We start from the raw sequence: 24,071 nt of genomic DNA on the forward strand, positions 1-24,071 counted from the left end.
AGGGAATTAGAGTGTCCTATCTTGCCTAACCAATGGACGGTTGCTCTAGCTTCTGTTTCTGAAGCTTCTATTGATCTTAGGTTACGTCTTATTCAGCAATATTTTTTTTTGCTTCGGGTCTATTGGACTCTACGATGACTTTTCAATAAGGGTTTGTCTAACTTGCATAATTGTTGGAGATGTAACGCATCTAATGTTTCTTTAACTCGTATGTTTTGGCAATGCCCAGTAGTTGCTCTTTTGGGGAGGAGGCTATAATAAGGATGAACTTTGTACTGAAACCATCTATAATATGGAAGAATGTGCGTCTCCTCCTAAATTACCTACCGGCTTCTTGGAAGTTAATACATGGTCAGCGCAGACGGATCTTCAGAGCCCGTATGACAGCCAAAAGACTTATAAAATCACATTGGAAGGACAAATTCACACCTCCCATAATGCAACGGATCGAGGACCTAATAACATTATCAACTGTTGAATGAGTGTTATATAGACGCAACTTGCAAGTGGATAAATATACGGATATTTGGTCTGCTTTTCTTGAAACCTTTGTATAATTCTCTCCCCCACCCTTTTTTTAACAGTTCATACAATGAAAATGATAATTCTATATACACAATCTATGGTGTTCCCCCGCTTTTTCACGATGTATTTTCTGTTTTGTTTGATATTCACGTGTTTTTTTTTAAAAAAAAAACCCACGCATAACATTGTGCCCTTCAATATTTTATGCAAACTGAAATCATCCACACTTCAAGAGCAACAAGGAACTTAAAACAAAAAGGCATATTTTAGCATAACGTTTTGTGGGGTTTTTTTATTCATGTATTTATTTTTATATATAAAAGCATTATTTGTAGATTAAAGCACACATCAGGAATAAAATTAGAAAAACAAAAAACAGAATTATATAGACCAGCTAACTAATCATTACATTAAGATTAACTCTGTTAAATAACTGATTAACAAAGAAACAGTCAATTTCCAACAATACAAGAAAGTTCTAGCAATACAAAATGTGTGTTTGTGTGTTTGTGTGTGAATGTTGTGAAACAAATATATATATATATATATACAGTGTCATTTCAGGAAGAACTAGACCAGCCTTCCTCAACCTGGGGCGCTCCAGATGTGTTGGACTGCATCTCCCAGAATGCAGCTCTGCTGTCTGGGGCATTCTGGGAGTTGTAGTCCAACACATCTGGAGCGCCCCAGGTTGAGGAAGGCTGAACTAGACCAGCATCAGAAGTTGATTTTTTTTTAAAAAAAAAAATCTAAAGATTGAAGTATCTTCCTTCAAGGATGGTTTGTTAAAACCAGAGCATTTATGCAATAAATCTTTTTCAACAAGTCCGTGAGGCAGGAATGAGAAATATGTTTGAGGTGAAAGTAAAAAAAGAAGGAAAGAAAGAAAGGCTATTAAATTAAGTTCACACAATCCAGCGTTTAGGTGGAGCTAAGATTCAGCCCTGGAACATACGCCTCTGACCATATGCAGAGTGCTGTGCTTTCTCCTCCACACCGAATAACCACAGGCAGCCTCAGAAACCAGCCACTAAAAGTAACATTCTTAAAAGATGTAAGAAAGTTACCTGCCTGCAAATAAGACGTTAACATTTTTGTAATGCCTGTGTAACTAGTTGTATTTTGCCACGTTAGACCGGAGTAGCAGACGATAACTCATGAGCACTCTGCAGTTTCAAGACTGGGCCATTAACCATTTATCTGGGCGTAATCCTACTAATGTCAGCGGAGTTGCAACAGCAGAAGCCATCGGTGTGTCACCAAAAGAGATCTTTTCATCTTACAAAATGACATCTTTGGAGTAGCTACAGTACAGAAACAACGCATGGACTGCTTTTATGGGATATATGAGCTAATAATTTTCCTGCTGCTACTGTCAAGTCTTCCTCCACCTGAAGGCCTGCATAGCACTTCTTCTTTTTAAGTCAGCCATATTTTCAGGGCACATGTCACATATACAGCTCAAAAGGCCACATTTGAACGTGATGGACACACCTCACACGAGCCCACCGAGAAAGGATGCGATTGTGCGAGCTCTCTGTCGAATACAAATTTAGTGGCAGATCTGGGGCCACCCGGCCACGTAATGTGTGAAAAGACTCAAACAGCCCTGTGAGTTGAGCTATAAAAGTGTGTTACAGCTAAGGAACCCTCTTCCACAGTCACGGTGGGTTGGAAGAGGGTGGCCCTGGGCCAAACCAGCCTGTTCCCTTGCCGCTCTGAGAATGCACATCCACGCACAGTTGAGCACAGCAACGTGGCAGCTGGAGACGTGCCCGGCGCTGCTGTGACCAACAGGTTCACCAGACACGGAATGGGCCCAGCATGGCGTGGCGTATTGTCCTACTCCAGAATTCAATTAATGTTGGCCAGGAGGGGGAAAAAATGGAAGCAGAGGACAAATTGACAGCAATCCTCGAGACGGAAAGAAAAAATGCTTGGAGGAAAGCTGAAAGCATTCCGCAAAAGCACTGGAGCAGTGGACAGCATAAACCTTGAAAAAGATGAATTTCAGTAAAACGTTTGGGCAAAAATCCATTACGAAGAGAGCAATTTTCAACAGTGGTATCATACCAAGGCGTAATGGGTAGTATCCAATGACTAACTTAAGTCCCATTCACATCAATGGGTCTACTCTAAGTAGGATTAACATTGGATACTACCCAATATGTTAACATAGTGGAGGTAATTAAGGAGTAACCTCTGATTTACCCACTATTGTTTATATGACATGAAGCACTTCTAGGGCAAAGCATGACGCCCTGGAAATTAGTCAGCCTGTGCAAGCTTTGGGTTCAGAATTCCGAAGCACAGCGGTCATTTTGTGTGCAATCCGCCATTTTGTGCACAGGCCTAGTGTGGAGAGAGAGAGAGAGAGAGAGAAGCCCTACAACTCCCAGCATGCACAACCAGAAAGCAACATTCCATGTGCAAATGCAAGTAGAACCCCCCCCCCCTTCAGACTTTGATGCTCAACGCAGACAAGGTGGGAACCGTGGGGTCAGTGAGCATGGGGAGATTGGGATGGGGGTTACATGTCTGCCCTCAAACTCCCCCCTCCCAACACCATTTTAGCTGATGGAGTTCCTTTGTTGCTGGGGATCAGGGCCTGGCCTCCTCAGAGGGATGCACCGCTATTAGGGTAATCATATGGAAACGAGGACAGGGCTCCTGTATCTATAACAGTTGTGTAGAAAAGGGAATTTCAGCAGGTGTTATTTGTATGCATGCAGCCCCTGGTAAAATCCCCTCTTCATCACAACAAAATCATAGAATAGTAGAGTTGGAAGGGGCCTCTAAGGCCATCGAGTCCAACCCCCTGCTGAGTGCAGGAATCCGCCCTAAAGCATCCCTGACAGATGGTTGTCCAGCTGCCTCTTGAAGGCCTCTAGTGTGGGAGAGCCCACAACCTCTCTAGGTAACTGGTTCCATTGTTGTACTGCTCTAACAGTCAGGAAGTTTTTCCTGATGTCCAGCTGGAATCTGGCATCCAGTTAAAGCTGCAGGAGCCCTGCCCTCTTCTGTTTCTGGTCACTAGTGATGAAGTCAGAATTTCACCAGGTGCTACACGCATACAAATGACACCAGCTGACATTCCCTTTTCTATGCAACTGTTAAAGATACAGGAGCCTTGTCCTCCTTTCCATATGGTCACCCTAATTATTGGGTTTTTAGAACTAGTACACAAGCCTTCCCCAACCCTGGTGCTCTTAGATGGTTTGACTACAATTCCCATCATTCTCAGCCAGCAAAGCCAATGCTATTGGAATAGACACGTGCACACATAGTGTGGGACAAGGGGAAATGTAGTATGGCTGCATTTAAAATCACTGGCATTGATTTGTGCACGTCCACTAGTAATTTCAGCAGAATATTATCTGGTTTTGAGAGGACTGTTCATATTTTGGGAGTCTTATACAAATAAATGGAAACAATCTCACAGACAATTAGTCCATTATTATTTTTTGGAGGCAGAATTGCCACTGAGTAAACTGTAGAAAAGTTGGCCTTCCATTTAAAAAAAAAAAAAAGTTTAAAAGGGAAAAATGGAGGAGCTGGGCAGTCATGCAGCAAAGAGCACCAGCCATCTTGCTGCTTAAAGATTACTGGATCACAGGCATACACAGCAGTATTTCCTCAGATTACAGGGAAGAGTCGAAACATACAAAAGAATTATAAAGAAAATGTCTAAGCAACCCAGCGATTCTATGTACATCTTGGACTGACAAGTAATAGTGAAAACACATGAATAGGGCTTAACAGTGCAACCCTCTGTCAATAATTCATTTTAAATTCAATGTATCTTATTTATTTCCTTTTTTCTTATTCTTTATTTCTCTCTCTCTCTCTCTCTCTTTTTCTTTCTTTGATTTTGTTTTGGAAAACTAATAAAATATTTTTTAAAAAATATAGTGTAAAAAACTAACAGGGGCAATATATATATATATATATATATATATATATATATATCTCGTTTGGAAATGTAGCACATAGCAATGCCGTTTTACTCGTAATCCGTATTTTGAGAATGAATATTGTACAGGAGACTGCAGGCGACTGCAGACCTCTAACGCGAATACAGTTCAATAGGTAAAGTAGCTGCAAGCAGTGGTCACGTTGACCGAGATGACACACCTGGAGGGCACCAGGTTGGGGAAGGCTGTTCCCCCTCTGCCCTTCGAAGTGTCAACTAAGAAAGAAAGAAATCGGAGCAAAGACCTCCTGCGATAAGCCCATGACGACGGACGGGACACGTGCACGCGATAGGACACTTGCCCACAAATTCCACTCTGAAGTCAAGATACTCAATATTTAGATGGGGGGACGGGGAGGGGGGCAGAGGGAATGTTGATAAATTAATTACCTATTAGAGAGAAAACTCCAAAGCTATTTCAGTTCAGACTGGGCAACCCTGAGGAGAAGGGGTAGAGAAGTCAAGATGCCCAAAGACCTTTTACTGTCCAAGGAAACCCCTCGAGAGTCCTTCCCTGGCTGGTCCGAGGTGCAGATCTCTCCTCCCGAATCTAAGAAACACTGTAGTTATTGTAGTAAGTGGCCGTTGCATCAGCCAGCACGGAAATAAGGCTGGTCTCGGAGGAGTGGGAGACGCCAGACGCCTGCGATACCTGGACGTGGCTGCCCGCGATCAGCGGGTTGGACTCGGGGTCTCCGGGGGCGTTCAGGTACTGGTCAAACTCGTTGCGGTCCATCTCCTCCAGGAGTTCCGCGTGGCTCAGCTGGTCCAGGCTGTCGTAGTTCTGGTGTTCCGGGGGAGGCGAGAGCTGGCCAAGGTGGGCGTGGAGGCTGGGGGGATGCATGGCGGGATGGAACGCCGGGGAGTAATAATTGCCCGACGGGGGAGGCGGGCAGGCCGAGGGAGGCGGGTGGATGGAAGAGGCAGGCCGGGAGACCCCCATATGGCTGAGAGGGTGGCTACAATGCAGGGCGCTGGGGACATAGTCCAGAGGGTAGGGGGTTCCAGACAGGTGAGGGTGGTGAGGATCTTCGGGGCAAGGGGAAGAGAAGAAGCTTTGCTCGGGGTCTATCACATCCAACGGGGACATCTCAGGCGGCGTGGGCAGGCCGTACGGATAGGTCTCCATGGAGCCACCGCCGGCGCCGTTGCCTTGGGCCTCCCGGTATCTCCCGAGGTTCGGCAGCACCGGAGCGGGCGAGTAGTCAGACCGCCCCTCCTTCTTGCCCACCGCACGGCCGCACGGCCTCTTCTCCGCCGCGGGGTCCTGATCCCTGGAGAGGCTCCCCAGCAGGAAGCTCGGATCCACCCGCTTGCAGATCCGCTTGACCTGCTTCTTCCGGCGAGGCCGGTATTTGTAGTTGGGATAGTCCTGCATGTGTTGAACCCGCAGCCGCTCCGCCTCTTCCACGTAGGGCCTCTTCTGGGACGGGGTTAAAGACTTCCAGGACTTGCCTGCAAGGACAAGACAGAGATTTTCCCCCTTTTTATAATGCACAGAAGGGATGACGCGCAAAGAAATGAAGCCGCCACCACATCCTTGTCTAAACTAGGCCCGTTGGGTCCCACGCGGCCCTGCTACATTTTTCTCTCTCCGTTTGGGATATTGTCTCTTACTCGCTTCACACCCTTCATTGTAATCTCCTGGGGCCAAGGGCTGGCACATTGTTATTTACTCATTATTCTTTACCAGTTATTATTATCATCAATTATTACCTTCAGTTATTACCCTCAACTATTATCCATTTGCTTTGTAAGGGGCTGTGTACATTGACAGCACTGCATAAATAATGAAACAGTATGGTGACCATATGGAAAGGAGGACAGGGCTCCTGCTTCTTTAACAGTTGCATAGAAAAGGGAATTTCAGCAGGTGTCGTTTATATATATGGGGAACCTGGTGAAATGTCCTCTTCATCACAGCAATTAAAGCTGCAGGTGCCCTGCCCTCTTTTAAATCTGGTCACTCTAGGAAATGTCTCTCCGATTGCTTAGTAATAGGCAGTAAAGAGCTTGAAGCTAAAATAGGCGGGTATAGAATGACCCTATGGAAAGGAGGGCAGGGCTCCTTGCATCTTTAACAGATGCATAGAAAAGGGAATTTCAGCAGGTGTCATTTGTATACATGCAGGCCTTGGTGAAAATCGCTCTTCATCACAATAGTGAAATCTGCAGGAGCCCTGCCCTCTTTTGTATATGGTCAAGAGGTCAGGCTCCTGCAGCTTTAACTGCTGTGATGAAGAGGGAATTTCACCAGGTTCTCCATATATACAAATGACACCTGCTGAAATTCACTTTTCTATGCAACTGTTAATAAGATGCAGGAGCCCTGCCCTCCTTTCCATAGGGTCACCCTATGAAATAGTAAGAGTTCGACTCAGGAGCACCATCTAATAAACATCTCACCTGCAAAACCCCTCAGAAGGAAATAGGATTCCCTGGGTGAACGTTCCACTGGGTTGTACCCCGGCAAACAGGATTTTTCTCCTTATTTATGTTATGTATCCCCACCCGTTAGCTACACCTTTCCCAGGAACTCTCAGCAGTGTACAAGTGTACAGGTGTCTAGCCCTCACAGCATTTTATCCTCACAACAACACTGGGCTCATTCAGAAGACCCCTTAAACCATGGCTACAACCATGGCGGCTAAGCCAGAAATGATAGGGAGTGCCCCTAGGCGCACAACCGCATAACAGTTGAATCCAACAATATTTATATGGAATTTCAAAACAGTGACATTTTATAATAACTACGATTATAAGGCAGTTCAATCAAACAAATTAGTAACGTCAAATCTAAAGCAGTTCCATCAAACAACGTAGAATAGGGAGTCAAAAATGACTTCCCAAACGTTACATTGACATCCAAAATAACAGGAGTCCGGATTAGCGTCCCGTTTCCTGCTACTGTTATGCGGTTGTGTGCCTCGGGGCACGCCTTCTCATTTGAGATTATCCACTGCAGCCTTCGTGTTTATTGGTTAAGCTAGAAAGCGAGGCCGTGTTCAAAAGACATCTTGAACCAAAGCCATGGTTTAAGTTGTCTTCTGAACACGGCCTGGCTTTCTAGCTTAACCACCATGGTTATAGCCATGGTTTAAGGGGTCTTCTGAACACAGCCTGGCTTTCTAGCTTAACCACCATGGTTATAGCCATGGTTTAAGGGGGTCTTCTGAACACAGCCTGGCTTTCTAGCTTAACCACCATGGTTATAGCCATGGTTTAAGGGGTCTTCTGAACACAGCCTGGCTTTCTAGCTTAACCACCATGGTTATAGCCATGGTTTAAGGGGGTCTTCTGAACACAGCCTGGCTTTCTAGCTTAACCACCATGGTTATAGCCATGGTTTAAGGGGGGTCTTCTGAACACAGCCTGGCTTTCAAGCTTAACCACCATGGTTATAGCCATGGTTTAAGGGGTCTTCTGAACACAGCTTGGCTTTCTAGCTTAACCACCATGGTTATAGCCATGGTTTAAGGGGTCTTCTGAACACAGCCTGGCTTTCTAGCTTAACCACCATGGTTATAGCCATGGTTTAAGGGGGGTCTTCTGAACGCAGCCTGGCTTTCTTGCTTAACCACCATGGTTATAGCCATGGTTTAAGGGGTTTTCTGAATGCAGCCTGGCTTTCCAGCTTAACCACCATGGTTATAGCCATGGTTTAAGGGGTCTTCTGAATGGGCCTGCTGTGAGCTAGGTTAGGCTGAGTGCATGTGAGTGGTCCGAGGTCACCCAGTGAGCACACCACAGGTCAACATATGGGGTGATGAAGGATTAAGTGCTGTTCTTGGGTCTGAGAGGCTGCTGAAAGACTGCCAACCCAAGCCTGCCCAAACACTCAGGTCAACACCAGACGCTGCTCACAAAGTCCCCTGGCCTCTAGACTAAGGGAGCATCTACTACAGAGCACATCTTTTTAGTTGTAGCAACGTGCATGCGGAATGTTTGGGGAGGCTAGCGGCTAGACTGCAGCCTCCCACTACAACTTGTAAATCTATGCAGGCCTTCCAGCGTGCTTTAAATAAATGAATGAGTATTCATCGGCCGCTGTCCCTCCCACTTCTCAGATTTCCTTCGCTCAAGGGCTGGGAAACAGCAGCCCACCTCACAAGGATGTTGTAGAGAAGAACAAGGCCGTCAACCCGGCACGCGGAACACATTATACAAGTTATAATGATGTTGAAATAGGAACGTGGGTTTTCTGGGCTAAGGGATAATGTTGATGTTTATTTTAGAAATAAATTCAGCAGAGTTATAACACAGGGGTTAATGTGTGCCTATGAGGCTATAATATTTCGTAGGCTGACCCTATTAAAAGGAGGACAGGGCTCCTGTATCTTTAACAGTTGTATTGAAAAGGAAATTTCAGCAGGTGTCATTTGTATATATGGGGAACCTGGTGAAGTTTCCTCTTCGTCACCACAGTTAAAGCTGCCCTCTTTTAAATCCGGTCACTCTAGTATAGCTCCTGCAGCTTTAACTGCTGTGATGAAGAGGGAATTCCACCAGGTTCTCCATATATACAAATGACACCTGCTGAAATTCCTTTTTCTATGCAACTGTTAATAAGATACAGGAGCCCTGCCCTCCTTTTCATATGGTGACCCTAGTTAAAAATATTTCCCTGTCATAAATAAAATAGCTCAACTGAAAACTTTTCTTCTTTTCTATAGCTTTTAGAACTTGACTTTGTTCTTACTTTTACACTGTTAAAATTTTATTGTCCCCTGTGCCTATTTGTTGCGTTCTCTTACCTCTCTTGTTGTTTTATTATGATTTTATTAGAATGTAAGCCTATGTGGCCGGGTGATGTTGTTTTATTCTTTTACTATGTACAGCACCATGTACATTGATGGTGCTATATATAAATATACAAATCCCAGTACAATGCAAATTAACTTGGTTGGGAGATGCTGAATTTTTGTACTCTCTCTGTCTGTCTGTCTGTCTTGGATATGACGCTGCATGTCACTTTGAACACTTTGCATTTTGGAAAAAGCAAGATGGGCATTTTATCACTAAAATGTTGAACGTTAATTAAACATGTTATTGATTAAAAGTCTCCATCGTGCTTTTTCCAAAATGCAAAGTGTTCAAAGTGACATGCAGCGTCATATCCGAGAGAGAGAGAGAAAGTACAAAAATGTAGTGTCACCCAACGAAGTTAATTTGCAATTTAGCAATATATAATGACCGTGGGTCTGTTTTTCGGCTCACTGTTTTTAAAGTTGTTATAGTGGTTTTAAATGTATGCGTATTTTGCTTGTTTTTGTGGTTTTTAATCTTTGTATATTGTTTTTAAGTGTTTTTATCTTATGTGAACCGCCCAGAGAGCTTCGGCTATGGGGCGGTATACAAATGCAATGAAATAAATAAATAAATAAATGTATTGGTGTTTATATATGTGCATGCTTCTTTGCTGTCACCCAACATCCATTTCTCAACAGCCAAGTATATTCAGAAGTTCAAATTTAAGTGCAACATTTCAAAGTTAAATTCCAAAGTGAGCAATGACGGGACTGCGCGTCAGTTACGGGACAAAACAGTACTGGGAGACATTGCAGTCAGACTCAATTCACAGAAATCACCTGCATGCATTAAGGAGAAAATATATACTCTCCCCAAATTAAGTAAGACGTTTGCAAAGGATTCTTACTATTCGATAAGTACAGCTGGAAGGCCCGATGGTTGGAGCTATCTAAAAATGGGATGTAGCAAGGATGAAGGCACGTACACAGAGGCACCAAGCCCCTCACACACACACACACACACACGCACGCACCAGCGGATAAGAGAAAATTTATTTAGCGAGAGAAAATGTAATCAATAAATAAGAGCTCCTTTGGTCCTAGAGTGCTGGGCTGCAATCCTATGCCCTTTTTCCTGGGAGTAAAGCCAACTGAACTCTATAGGACTCGCCTTGAGTAGACTCACACAGGATTGTGCTGTTACTGTACTAAGGAATGGCAGCTCCCATCTCGCCACAATAATAATAATAATAATAATATATTTTGTACCCTCCTCTCCGATTGGATCGAGGCGGTGAACAACAGCAAGCATAAAATATGGATTAAAAACATAGTATACGCTGTTAAAAACATCCTAAAAGCATCCTAAAAGGATACTAAAAGTATCCTAAAATTCTACTGGATAGGCCTTCGGCTATCCAGCTCTTGTTGACTGAAACTGCGGATGTCTCAAATGCTCCGCTCAACCTCTCGAAAACAGCACACATGCCCAAGTTCCGGCACTGCGCAACTTTTGACTTGGAAAAGCCATCAGAATTTTAAGCCGGGCAATTTCAGCCTTCGGCTTTGAACGCAGATCTGGAGCGATAGGCAGAGAAGTTCCCTTGAGCAATCCTAGATGTAGGAAATCTTCACCATTTCACTGACAACTTAATTCTTTCACGCCTTTCCCTCCACATCCTTCTCAGCTTCCTGACCCAGCCTTGCAGCACTGCCGGAGGAGAATGGGACAACCCCACCCCACCCCACACACACCATCCAGAGGACTTCCTAAAAATCTATGAGCAGGGTTCAGCTCCCAATTTCTTTCCAAACCCTTCCCTCCCCAGGGCTGCCACCTTCTTTTACTTGGAAGGGTGCCTGTGCCATTAGCTGCTCTTTGGCAGGCAGCAATTCAACAGGTACAACTTTTCTGGGCGTGGATATCCAGGAACAGAGATCCAGCTATTGAACTTTAACCTGCTCTGAAGCGAAGTCAAGTTACAGAGCTGGGAGTAGGAAAGAACGCACAGTATTTCTGCCCCCCACCCTCCATTTCTGTCACTCTGCCTCTACACAGCTCCTACCAACTCCATGGTCCCATAAATGTCCCACCCCTCCCCCAGTTCTCCTAAGATTGAATGGGGGGAAAGAAAACTCCCAACTGAAGCCTGGCTAAGTGCCTGTCCCTTAACCTTTTTCTGCTGTTACAAAATAACACAGCTAACCTCAAATCTGCAAAGCCTAATATTCACCCTGAGCAATTTCCACAGGTAAGTCTGCCTTGCATAATTTATCGCCAGCATAGAAAGTCTGGCCATAGGCTCTGAGGTGTAATAATAATAATAATAATAATAATAATAATAATAATAACAACAACAACAACAACAACAACAACTCCCAGCATTCCAAGATATTCCTGTTAATAACATGTACTTTGGATGCCGAGGTTGTTACCGGGGCCTGATCCTGCATAAGCAATGGCCTAGAGAGCAGTGAAGTAACCAAGTGTGCAGACAACATCTGATTATTTAGGATGGTGAGATCCTGAGAACACTACGAAGAGCTCCCAAAGGATCCCTCCAAAGGTCCAGGCCACAAAATGGCAAACACAGCGAATCCCATGCTTGGGATCATAAGGAAAAGAAGTGAAGTTAAAACTTCCAATACAGGCAGGCCTTTTTACAACTCAGCCACACATGGAATACTGTGTATAGTTCTGGTCAGGGGAGGCTGGTGGTTCCAATGTCAGCGGGGTGGCAAAACCACTCTGGGTTCTGAGTGAAACCCAGAGCGGATTCACCACCCTGCTGACATCAAACTCCTTTAGAGTTCTGACTGAAACCCGGGGAGGATTCTCGGAGACACCCGCCTCCACTGTCCCCCGTCCCCCCACAAATGGTATTGCTATGCTAGCAAAGGTGAAAAACGGGCAATTCAAATTATCACAGAGTTGGAACACCCTCCCAACGAGAAAAAGCTCTTTAGTTTAGGGGGGAAAGGAAGACTGGAGACTGTCACACATGACAGAAGCGTCTAACATTGTGGAGAAAATGCATATGGCTGACTTTGAACCCCCGACACTTGAATTAAAAACAGAACAAAAAAACGCCAGGCAACAAAAGTTCATAGGAGACCCATTTTCTCCCTCCATCTTCCTGCAAAAGTTCATTGCTGCAGCCTTACATATACTTACTTGCAAGTAAATCACATTGATATCAATGGGATTTATTTCCAAGTGAGCCTGGTTGAGATCAGACAGTACACAATTCCTGCTTCGATCTGCCCGAAGTTGGTTCAGAAGGAACCCTACTTGCATAACACACAGTATGACTGTGATCCTATACCTACTTACCTGAGAGTAAGCCCCATTGAAGTCAATGGGACTTTTGGCTAAATGGGTACATATAGGATTGCGGTGTAAGAGATAGTACTCTATTGCCGTTTAGGGGCACTTACTCCCAGGTAAGTGTGTATAAGATTACAGCCCAAAATACATTAAAATAGGCGTTGAATTACAAACTGGAATTGCTACCAGTTGCCAAGTTCCCCTATACTTTAAAATTAATTCCCATTTCAAAAGTGCAATTGTAAATAAAATAATTTCGTTTCTAAAGGAACAGCGCCTTCCCACACAGAGAAGAAATTCAAATAAAAGTGCTTGTGCCAACCATTCTGTGGTCTTACTAGGTTTACATGCAGTGGGTTTACTCTACATAGGATTAAGTTTGCAAACTTAATCCTACATAGAGTAAACCCATTGAAATGAATGGCACTTTAACGAAGACTAAAGTTGGATACAACCCAACGCTTTACACACCAGATGTTTTAGGAGGTTACTGAATTACTCTGTTTTGTGGCCAGTAAATGTTGAATTTGTTCATTTTATCCTGATTTTGAAGAAATCTTAATATGTAGTCCCTTATTGGGGTTTTAATGTGACCCACCCCCACTTTGCAATTCAGACACTTTTTACGAACATGTGACTAGGTAAAATCATAAATATCTATTTATTTAATTTGCATTGCCTAGCTCCCAAGCAATTGCCTGGAGATGCAACTTAAATAAATACTAAGAAATAAATTTGAGAAATTTCTTTTTCTTTGCACATTTCAAATTCTACATGGTTTTTTTTAAAAAAAACTTTCTCGTATTCTTCCAAAAACAGATCAGCGGACTCCTCCTTAGCACGGCCAATCTAACATCCGAACCAGAATATTTTGAACATTCACTTATTATTTTAAAAAGCATAAAATCCAGGTATACTTTAAATTTCCCAGATAAAAATAAATAGTTCTGCTATGTATGAATTTGCAAAGGAAACGAGAAAACCTCAAAACATTACAAATGTCGTGAGTACCCCTCGATATATCCATATTATTCTTTTTTCTTTCTTATGATGCTATTCTGATAGCATTTGCAAAAAAAAAACCAAAACACAACCCAATCTTGAATTCTGCTGAAAAACATCTAACCCCTCTCGGCTTTGTAAAATTGTAATACCGCAGATTTATAGTAAATCCGACAGTTCGCTGAGAGTCTCATTCTGTTCAATAAAGGGATTTTTTTGTGTGTGTTTCTTTTCTTTCTTTGCAACTGCAAACACTTCTTAATAAATCCCTAATTTAAACTTTGGTACCCAGCATGTTTTAAGAAACACTGGCAAAGCAAACCGAAAACGAGGAGCGTCTGGTTTTCAAAACACCCCAGACACAAACCCTTTCTCCGAGTGACAAGTCTGATCTTTTACAAACGCCAGAGAAAGAAAAGAAAATTTTTTTTTTCATCTGATGGAAATCCTAATCCTAAAAAATCTGGTCTCAACCACCCCCGGTAAATACGCGCGGTCCAACCCCAATCGAAATGAAATCGGGGGGGGGGGGATGAACCCAACGAATAACCGGCAAATAAGAGGTGTTTCCCCCCCCCTCCACCCTAAGGCAATTCTATGGGAGTTTGGGGAGCAACGCAGTGAAAGCGCGGGGCTTTAAAGTAACGAATAAATCCGTAATAATAAGTTTTTTTTTCCGGGTTGCATTTGTTCCAATCGCGGGAACGAATGCGTAAATGCGCGTCCCTGGGCGAGATTTTAGCCCACGCTTAACGCCCGCTCCGAAAGCGAAGGGGGGCTTTTCATGGGGCAGGATTTGGGGCTGGGGGTCGAGGAAGACGGTGAGTGTGGCCACAGCTAGACCAGCATCCAGGGTTCGCCCCTGCCTGAGCGCTGGATCCCCTGTGTGTCACCTAGGCCATAGCTAGACCCAAGGTTTATCCCTGGATCGTCCAGGGGTCAAACCTGTTCATCTAGGTGACACACAGGGGATCCAGCGCTCAGGCAGGGGCGAACCCTGGATGATCCCAGGAGAAACCTTAGATCTAGCTGTGGCCTGTGATTCCGGCTGCGTTCCGACGACGCGCTCATCGACACGTGTTTCCCGTTCTGCCCCTGTTACCAGCTGACGAGCGCGGCGTCGGGACGCAGCCTACGTCTGGGCTGCAGGGCGCCTTTAGCCCTTCCGCCCGCCTGGGCTCGGGGTTGCCCGCGGCAAGCTGCCCGGGCGGCCGGCAGCGCCTGGATGTCCGCTGGGGTCCGCGGGCGGGAGACGCGCGCCGGCCGGCCGCGGGCTGCCCTGACCCCGCGCCCGCCCAGCCCCCCGCGGCTGACGCACCCAACATCTTGCTGAGCTCGGCGTTGTGCAGGTCCGGGTTCTGGACGGCCAGGCGCTTCCTCTCGTCCTTGGCCCACACCATGAAGGCGTTCATGGGGCGCCGGATGCGGCTCTCGGCGGGGCCCTTGTCGTGGCGCGGGCCCGACGGCCCTCCGGCGCCGCTCAGCTCCAGAGCCGCGGGGCAGTCCAGGCGCTCCGGCCACGCGTACGGCGAGCCCAGCAGCGCCGCCATGCCGCCCGGCCAGCGCCGGGACTCGAACCTGCGGCAGCGGCGATGTCCCTCCACCCGCTGCAAAGCAAACCCGCGACTCCGGCGTCCGCCTGCCTGCCGCGCGCTCTTTATCAGCTGCCGCCTGCTGGGCAGGGCCCGGCTCCGCCTCGAGCGCGCCCTCGCGCCTCCTGGCCGCCGGGAGGAGGGGCCGGGACAAGCCAGGCACGCCGCAGGGCCTGCAGCAGCTGACCGTGCTCCTGGGCGTGCACAGAGCGCCGCCTCTTCTCAGCGCCGCAGCTCGGAGCGCCTCGGGTGGGAACAGTCCGCCCTTGCGCCCCACTTGCTGGGGAACACGGGCGGGAGGGGCCCAGTTTATTTTATTTATTTTTATTTATTACATTTATATCCTGCCTTTTTTCCTCTTGCAAGGAATGCAATGCAGCTTACACAGCCCTCCTCCTCTCCACTTTATCCCCACAACAACCCTGTGAGGTAGGTTAGTTGCACGCAGGTCCTGCTTTGGGGGGGGGGGTCTCCCCGTGGCCACGGCTGCGAACGGAATGCCGGACTAAATGAACCCTGGGTCTGATCCAGCAGGGCTCTTCTTGTGTTCTTAAGAGGCGACAGCGCCCCTGAGCACGTGCAGAGCACCTCTTGTTTTCAGTGGCTGGGCTCAATCTTCGAACGTGCAGCGTGCCTGCTTTCAGTGGCGGGTCTCCTAGAACTTATCAGGTGAGCATAGGGGGGCGGCAGTGCTCCTGAGGAGCTGCAGAGGGCATTTTCATCACCTCTGAATAGCTACAGGGCATTCCCAGAGGTTGAGGGCTTTCACATCGGAGCATGTCCGGTCAAACCTGAGCCTCAACATCTCTTTTAATAGATATTAAATGTAGGTGCCCTGCCATTCCAAACTCCCCCCAAATCACACACACACACCCAAATTGGGAACACAACAAGGAACCACCACAACCTTTTTGCTCCAAGAGAAGATGCTGAGGCTGATACAGGGGAGATGCTGCAGAAATACCTGCCCGCTCCAGGGCTTGGAGGATGTGTGTGGTTGGGGGCAGGGAGGGACATTCTTAGAAATGCAAATGGAGGGCTCCCTCCTTTTCCCATCACCCCCCAGACTAGCTTGAGGCAGAAGTCTCGGGTTCTTCAGCTCCACCTCCTGATACTCTGATTTTTACAACATGCTGTGTAACCATCTCTAGCCAATGCATTGCAATTCCAGCTCAGGAATTAGTGCGTCTATGAAAACTACCTGAATAGCCATGCAAAGTGGGGCATGCTCTCTCTCTCTCTCTCTCTTCTCTCTCTCTCTCTCCCCTCTCTCTCTGATTAAGTCAGAGCACAGAAGCTTTGGGATTATTTATTTATTACATTTATACCCTGCCCTTTTCTCCATTTCATCCTTGCAACAAGCCTTTGCGGCAGCCTTCCTCAACCTGGGGCGCTCCAGATGTGTTGGACTGCATCTCCCAGAATGCCCCAGCCAGCTGGCTGGGGCATTCTGGGAGATGCAGTCCAACACATCTGGAGCGCCCCAGGTTGAGGAAGGCTGCTTTGCGGTTAGGATAGGATGAGAGTCAGCGACTGGCCCCAATTGACCCAGTGAGCTTCAGGGCTGAGTAGGAATTTGAACCCGGGTCTCCTGTGTCCCGGTAACCACCACACCACACTGGCTGCCCAGGATTAGAGGCCTGGAAGTGGAGAGAGCGATTTTCTTCGCTGAGCAAACTTGGACGGGGCTGCAAAGCTATTCCTATCTTCCTCCTTCTCCAAATGACATCCTCCTAGTCAACCAAAAAATATACCGGGTGCTGCAGAGAATGGAGAAAGGAATCGCCGCTGAGTTCCTCTGCTAGCATTCTGTTCACACAGTGACCAACCAGCTGCCTGTGGGTAACCACAAGGACATGACCAACAGCAACTGGTGTGCTGTTGGTCTCATCTAGAGTACTGCGTCCAGTTCTGGGCTCCACAATTCAAGAAGGACGCAGACAAGCTGGAGCGTGTTCAGAGGAGGGCAACCAGGATGATCAGGGGTCTGGAAAAAAAGCCCTATGAAGAGAGACTGAAAGAACTGGGCCTGTTTAGCCTGGAGAAGAGAAGATTGAAGGGAGACACTCTTCAAATACGTAAAAGGTTGTCACACAGAGGAGGGCCAGGATCTCTTCTCGATCCTCCCAGAGTGAAGGACACGGAATAACGGGCTCAAGTTAAAGTAAGCCAGATTCCGGCTGGACGTCAGGAAAAACTTCCTGACTGTTAGAGCAGTATGACAATGGAATAAGTTACCTAGGGAGGTTGTGGGCTCTCCCACACTAGAGGCCTTCAAGAGGCAGCTGGACAACCCTCTGTCAGGGATGCTTTAGGGTGGATTCCTGCACTGAGCAGGGACTTGATGGCCTTGTTTCCATATGGAATTCTATGATCTGTCCTGAACCTTTCAGCAATCAGCTTCCCTGAATGACCCTGGGTTCTAGAAATCCACCTCTCTCTCTCTCTCTCTCTCTCTCTCTCTCTCTCTCTCTCTCTCTCTCTCTCTCAATTATTACTAATAATAACTAATAATTGTGTGGCTTTTTTTTTAATCTACTGTGGAAGGAAAGGAACCTCTCGTGCAAGCACTGAGTCATTGCTGACTCTTGGAGGGACGCCAGCTTTCGCTGACGTTTTCTTGGCAGGCCTTATAGCAGGGTGGTTTGCCGTTGCCTTCCCCGGCCGTTATTACCTTTCCCCCAGCTAACTGGGTACTCATTTTACCAACCTCAGGAGGATGGAAGGCGGAGTCGACCTGAGCCGGCTGCCTGAAACCAGCTTCCGCTGGGATCGAACTCAGGCTGGGGGGGAGTTTCTGCTGCTTTACCGCTCTGCGCCACATGAGGCCAATCTACTGTGACGGGATGGCAAAAGACGAGCTTTTCTCTTAATAGTGAGGAACGTTTATCAGCTGCATGTGCTTTTATAAAATGACATTTTTATCCCTCTCCCTGCATTTATCTTCACAACAACCTTGTGAGGTTGGTTAAACTGAGACGCAGAAAAAAAGGGGGGAGCAGGGGGGGAGAGTGGTTGGTCAGACTCACCCAGTGAGGTTTAAGGTTCAATGGAGAGTTGACCTTGTTCCTTCCAAGTTTATAAGACCAACCCTTTTATTACCGCACCACCAGGGCCGGTGCTACCATAGAGGCCACTCAGGCGGCCGCCAAGAGCACCAAGCTGAGAGGGGCGCTGGGGACACGTTGGCTGTGAGCTTCTAGAGTGGCCTCTATGGTAGCACCGGCCCTGCTTATAGATCAATCAAAGACACAGTTCCTTTTCCTAGGTGTACATTCGAAACAGACACGACACCAAAGGCGGAAGGGATGAGGCAGGGAAAGGATAGCAAGAAAACTCAGGTGCCACTTGTAGATGTTATGATATGGTTCTAGTAATGATCAGATATAAAGCTGTAAAGCAGCCTGACAGAGCTGGTCTTCTTGGCATAACCAGCTGGGAAGGAAACACATTCAAAGAGAGGAGAAGCTGGTTGGTCTTTCAGCTGACCAACTGAGTGTCTCTCCTTTTTCTCTCTCCTTCTATTGCAGCCTGTTAGATTGGCTGCAGCATGGCCGCTGAGGGAGAGGCAATGCCCAATAATAATAATAATAATAATAATAATAATAATAATAATAATAATAATAATATATGGGAAGCATTACAACACAACGTTGTTGTTTATTCGTTCAGTCACTTCTGACTCTTCGTGACTTCATGGACCAGCCCACGCCAGAGCTTTCTGTCGGCCGTCGCCACCTCTAGCTCCCCCAAGGCCAAGTCTGTCACCTCCAGAATATCATCCCTCCATCTTGCCCTTGGTCGGCCTCTCTTCCTTTTGCCTTCCACTTTCCCTAGCATCAGCATATTCTCCAGGGTGCCCTGTCTTCTCATTATGTGGCCAAAGTACTTCAGTTTTGCCTTTAATATCATAGAATCATAGAATAGCAGAGTTAGAAGGGACCTACAAGGCCATCAAGTCCAACCCCCTGCTCAATGCAGGAATCCACCTTAAAGCATCCCTGACAGATGGTTGTCCAGCTGCCTCTTGAAGGCCTCGAGTGTGGGAGAGCCCACAAACTCCCTAGGTAACTGATTCCATTGTCATACTGCTCTAACAGTCAGGAAGTTTTTCCTGATATTCAGCTGGAATCTGGCTTCCTTTAACTTGAGCCCGTTATTCCATGTCCTGCACCCTGGGAGGATCGAGAAGAGATCCTGGCTCTTCTCTGTGTGACAACCTTTTAAGTATTTGAAGAGTGCTGTCATGTCTCCCCTCAATCTTCTCTCCTCCAGGCTAAACATGCCCAGTTCTTTCAGTCTCTCTTCATAGGGCTTTGTTTCTAGACCTCTGATCATCCTGATTGCCCTCCTCTGAACACGCTCCAGCTTGTCTGCGTCCTTCTTGAATTGTGGAGCCCAGAACTGTATGCAATACTCTAGATGAGGCCTAACCAGGGCCGAATAGAGAGGGACCAGTGCCTCACGTGATTTGGAAGCTCTACTTCTATTAATGCAGCCCAAAATAGCATTTGCCTTTCTTGTAGCCATATTGCACTGTTGGCTTATATTCAGCTTGTGATCTACAACAATTCCAAGATCCTTCTCATTTGTAGTATTGCTGAGCTAACTATCCCCCATCTTGTAACTGTGCATGTGGTTTCTATTTCCTAGATGTAGAACTTGGCATTTATTCCTGTTAAATGTCATTCTGTTGTTTTCAGCCCAGCACTCCAGCCTATCAAGATCACTTTGAAGTTTGTTTCTGTCTTCCAAGGTATTAGCTATCCCACCCAATTTGTGTCATCTGCAAATTTGATAAGCGTTCCCTGCACCTCCTCGTCCAAATCATTAATAAAAATGTTGAAGAGCACTGGGCCCAGGACTGAGCCCTGCGGCACCCCACTCGTTGCCTCTCCCCAGTTTGAGGAAGTTCCATTGATAAGTACTCTTTGAGTCCGATTCTGTAGCCAACTGTGAATCCACCTAACAGTTGTTCCATTATTCCCTCAAGTGAGCAGTCTGGCTTTATTTCCTGGAGTATGGACTGGTTTGATCTTCTTGCAGTCCAAGGCACTCTCAGAATTTCCCTCCAACACCACAGTTCAAAAGCATCTATCTTCCTTCGCTCAGCCTTCCTTATGGTCCAGCTCTCGCAGCCATAGGTTACTACGGGGAATACCATTGCTTTAACTCTGCGGACCTTTGTTGTCAGTGTGGTGTCTCTGCTCTTAGCTATTTTATCAAGATTTGTCATTGCTCTCCTCCCAACATAATACAGAACTCATAATACAGAACTATTCCTAATACCCATACAAGATCAAGTTATAGCAACCAATAACTACTAAAAATACATCATAAAAGATAACAGTGTAACAACAGATTCATGTAAGAAATGTCATCAATTTCACGAAACAATAGACTATGTAACAGGAGGATGTAAAATTCTGGCAAGAATGTATTATATGGACTGACACAATACAGCTGCAAAAATAATTCACCAACAACTGGCCATCAAATCCAACCTCATCAAACAACCTACACCATACTATACATACTCACCCGAAACAATCTTTGAAAATGGAGATCATAAAATATGCTGGGACAGAACAATTCCTAAGGACAAGACAATAACTTGCAATTAACCAGACAAAACAGTTATAGACAAAAAAAGAAAAACACACATACCTCATTGACATAGTAATACCTAATGACAAAAATGTTGTAGAAAAGGAAGAGGAAAAGAGGGAGAAAATATATATATATACACCACTGGCCATGGAAGTTAAAGAACTATGGCAACAAGAATTAGGGGCTATGACCTCTAATCAGTGAAATTGGTAAATCAACTAAAATTGAGTTGATTAAATTATGGGGCCAATTTTCTCAGGAGATTCTGTTGAGACCTTTTATTTTGGCTACTGATATAAAGAAAAATCCCTTCACACTATTAGAAGTGGCTTTCAGTCTCTCTTCATAGGGCTTTGGAAACAAAGAGAGACTGAAAGAACTGGGCATGTTTATCCTGGAGAAGAGAAGACGGAGGGGAGACATGAGAGCACTCTTCAAATACTTAAAAGGTTGTCACACAGAGGAGGGCCAGGATCTCTTCTCGATCCCCCCAGAGTGCAGGACACGGAATAACGGGCTCAAGTTAAAGGAAGCCAGATTCCGGCTGGACATCAGGAAAAACTTCCTGACTGTTAGAGCAGTACGACAATGGAATCAGTTACCTAGGGAGGTTGTGGGCTCTCCCACACTATACGCCTTCAAGAGGCAGCTGGACAAGCATCTGTCAGGCAGGGATGCTTTCATAGAATCATAGAATAGCAGAGTTGGAAGGGGCCTACAAGGCCATCGCATTCAACCCCCTGCTCAATGCAGGAATCCACCCTAAAGCATCCCTGACAGATTGTTGTCAGGATGAGAACTTTAGGGTGGATTCCTGCATTGAGCAGGGGGTTGAATGCGATGGCCTTGTAGGCCCCTTCCAACTCTTCTATTCTATGATTCTATGTGACAATATGGTGTTCTCACACTCTGTTAAATATCTGAAAAGGATGTTTTAGTAATAACACGAATATTTATGTTATTCAACTCAGTATGCTGTAATGTTTTTTTACCATCATGGGCTTAAGCCCTACATATTTGAAAGACCACTATGTCCCTCCTCATCCTTGGTGATTTCAATTTAAACCACATGTACTAAAGCTTCAACATTTGCAGCACAATCCTACGTTTGCCGGCTGAGAAGTTGTCCTGGATTCAAAGGGGATTACTCCCAGGAATGTGTGCATAGGACTGCAGCCTTAAACTGATTGACGAGTTAGATCAATTGATTAAAAAGAAAGAAACCCTTTGAACCAGTAAAAGGATGCCCTGATTAATTGGGCTACAAATAAGGGGAAGAGCCCTCATTGAAGGAACAAAGAAGGAATGGATCCCGTAACAAAACACTATGGCTGTAGCTAGACCTAAGGTTTATCCCAGGATTGTCCTGGGGTCAAACCTGTTCATCTAAGTGCCACACAGGGCATCCAGCGCTCAGGCAGGGATGAACCCAGGATGATCCTGGGATAAACCTTAGGTCTAGCTATGGCCTAGGTCTATACTATCCAATCACAGATTGGATAGTAAAGACCTAGCAATTTCATGCAGCATCCATTCCTTGTTTGTTCCTGATTAATTGGGCAGCAAAGTTTATTAAAAATACTTTGGTACTACCTTGTAGATGCAAGAGCCATCTTTAAAAGGTGCTTTTCCTTTGTGCTCATGCAGGATGGGGTGCCTCTTAAAAGGTATGTGCTTGCCTGGACCCCCAAGAAGACTTTGGGGGCTTTTTTCTGTGAGCCCCTGCCAAAGGAAGAGAGGCAAGTGAATGCTGTCTGTGAAGTGTCCCTTATTTCGCCCTCTGACACTGAGGCTACAATGAGGATGATCTGGGGTCTGGAAACAAAGCCCTATGAAGGGAGACTGAAAGAACTGGGCATGTTTAGCCTGGAGAAGAGAAGATGGAGGGGAGACATGAGAGCACTCTTCAAATACTTGAAAGGTTGTCACATAGAGGAGGGCCAGGATCTCTTCTTGATCCTCCCAGAGTGCAGGATACGGAATAACGGGCTCAAGTTAAAGGAAGCCAGATTCCCGCTGGACATCAGGAAAAACTTCCGGTTAGAGCAGTACGACAATGGAATCAGTTACCTAGGGAGGTGGTGGGCTCTCCCACGCTAGAGGCATTCAAGAGGCAGCTGGACAGTCATCTGTCAGGGATGCTTTAAGTGGATTCCTGCACTGAAGTGGAAAAAAAAGGAGAAACGAATTCTCAGGATGCTGAACATTTTATTTGTAGGTTGTAAAGCCCGATGTGTATCGGGCCATATCTTTTCAAGAGAGGGGTTTGTAGGAAGATGTCTGCAAAGATCCTCTTATCAACAGAACGTCTTTATCAGTTGCTATTATCAGAGAAAGACATTCTGTTGATAAGTTCTTTGCAGACATCTTCCTATAAACCCCTGCCTTGAAAAGATATGGGCCGAAACGCATCCGGCTTTACAAACTGCAAATAAAAAGTTCAGCATCCTGAGAATTCGTTTCTCCCTTCTTTTCGCTTCATTGGATGCTTTTGCTTTTGGATTCCTGAACTGAGCAGGGGATTGGACACATTCTTATAGGCCTCTTCCAACTCTACTCTTCTATGGTTCTATGATTCTATGGTTCTGGTCTCGGTGTCAAATGCCTTGATGTCCATTGCGGCAAAACCCTAACAGGGGGGTCCATCAATGGTGGTGGTGGTGGGTGGCAGCTCCTTGGCTTGTGTCTGCTCAAGAACCCCTTCTTTTTCCTTTGGGGGTGTGTGTCAGTCCCTGACTTATGCTCTTTAGCCCTTTTAGAGATTTACTTAGCAGCAGCTACTGCGAGGGATTGCCCTGAATGGTGGTGGCGTGTTTGCTCAGAGAAGCCCTGGCAATGATGACAAAATTCAACTTGATGGGCTCCCCATAAACAGAGCAAACATAATGAGAGTGTCCATCTGAAGGTGGAAGGTTATTTCCACACTTCACACACTTCCTAAATGGCACCTTGAGTGCCATAAGCGGACGCTTCTTATTGTCATGTCTAACCCTACTGCCCCTGTTTTGGAAGAAGATGTTTCAAGTAATCAATCAGAATCAGATTCAGAACTAGAAGATATTTATTTATTTATTTATTTATTTATTTATTTCATTTCTTTCTATACCGCCCAATAGCCAGAGCTCTCTGGGCGGTTCACAAAAATTAAAACCATTCAAAATATAAAACAACAGTATAAAACCATAATATAAAATACAATATAAAAGCTCAACCAGATAAAAACAAAACAGCAGCAATGCAAAATTACAAATTTAAAACCATGTTATTTAAAATTTATAGATTGTTAAAATATT

The 24,071-nt window shown here is 45.7% G+C and overlaps 1 protein-coding gene across 1 annotated transcript; it reads right to left on the reverse strand.

Annotated features, from left to right (window-relative positions):
* Positions 1–4,785: 4,785 nt before the first annotated feature.
* Positions 4,786–15,126, reverse strand: SOX7 (SRY-box transcription factor 7). The gene is made up of 2 exons (XM_063123764.1): positions 14,895–15,126; positions 4,786–5,953 (listed from the first exon to the last, which is right to left on the reverse strand). Exons 1-2 carry the CDS (start codon positions 15,124–15,126, stop codon positions 5,049–5,051), a joined length of 1,137 nt encoding a protein of 378 aa, XP_062979834.1. The 3' UTR covers positions 4,786–5,048.
* Positions 15,127–24,071: the final 8,945 nt, after the last annotated feature.

This window comes from Elgaria multicarinata, chromosome 4 (assembly GCF_023053635.1).
Source record: "Elgaria multicarinata webbii isolate HBS135686 ecotype San Diego chromosome 4, rElgMul1.1.pri, whole genome shotgun sequence".
NCBI lineage: Eukaryota > Metazoa > Chordata > Lepidosauria > Squamata > Anguidae > Elgaria > Elgaria multicarinata.

Coding starts and splice junctions, on each gene's coding strand:
- SOX7 (XM_063123764.1), bottom strand. CDS start 15,126: ATGGCGGCGCTGCTGGGCTCGCCGTACGCGTGGCCGGAGCGCCTGGAC. Junction 5,954..14,894: donor CGAGCTCAGCAAGATGTTGG/GTGCGTCAGCCG, acceptor TTGTCCTTGCAG/GCAAGTCCTGGAAGTCTTTA.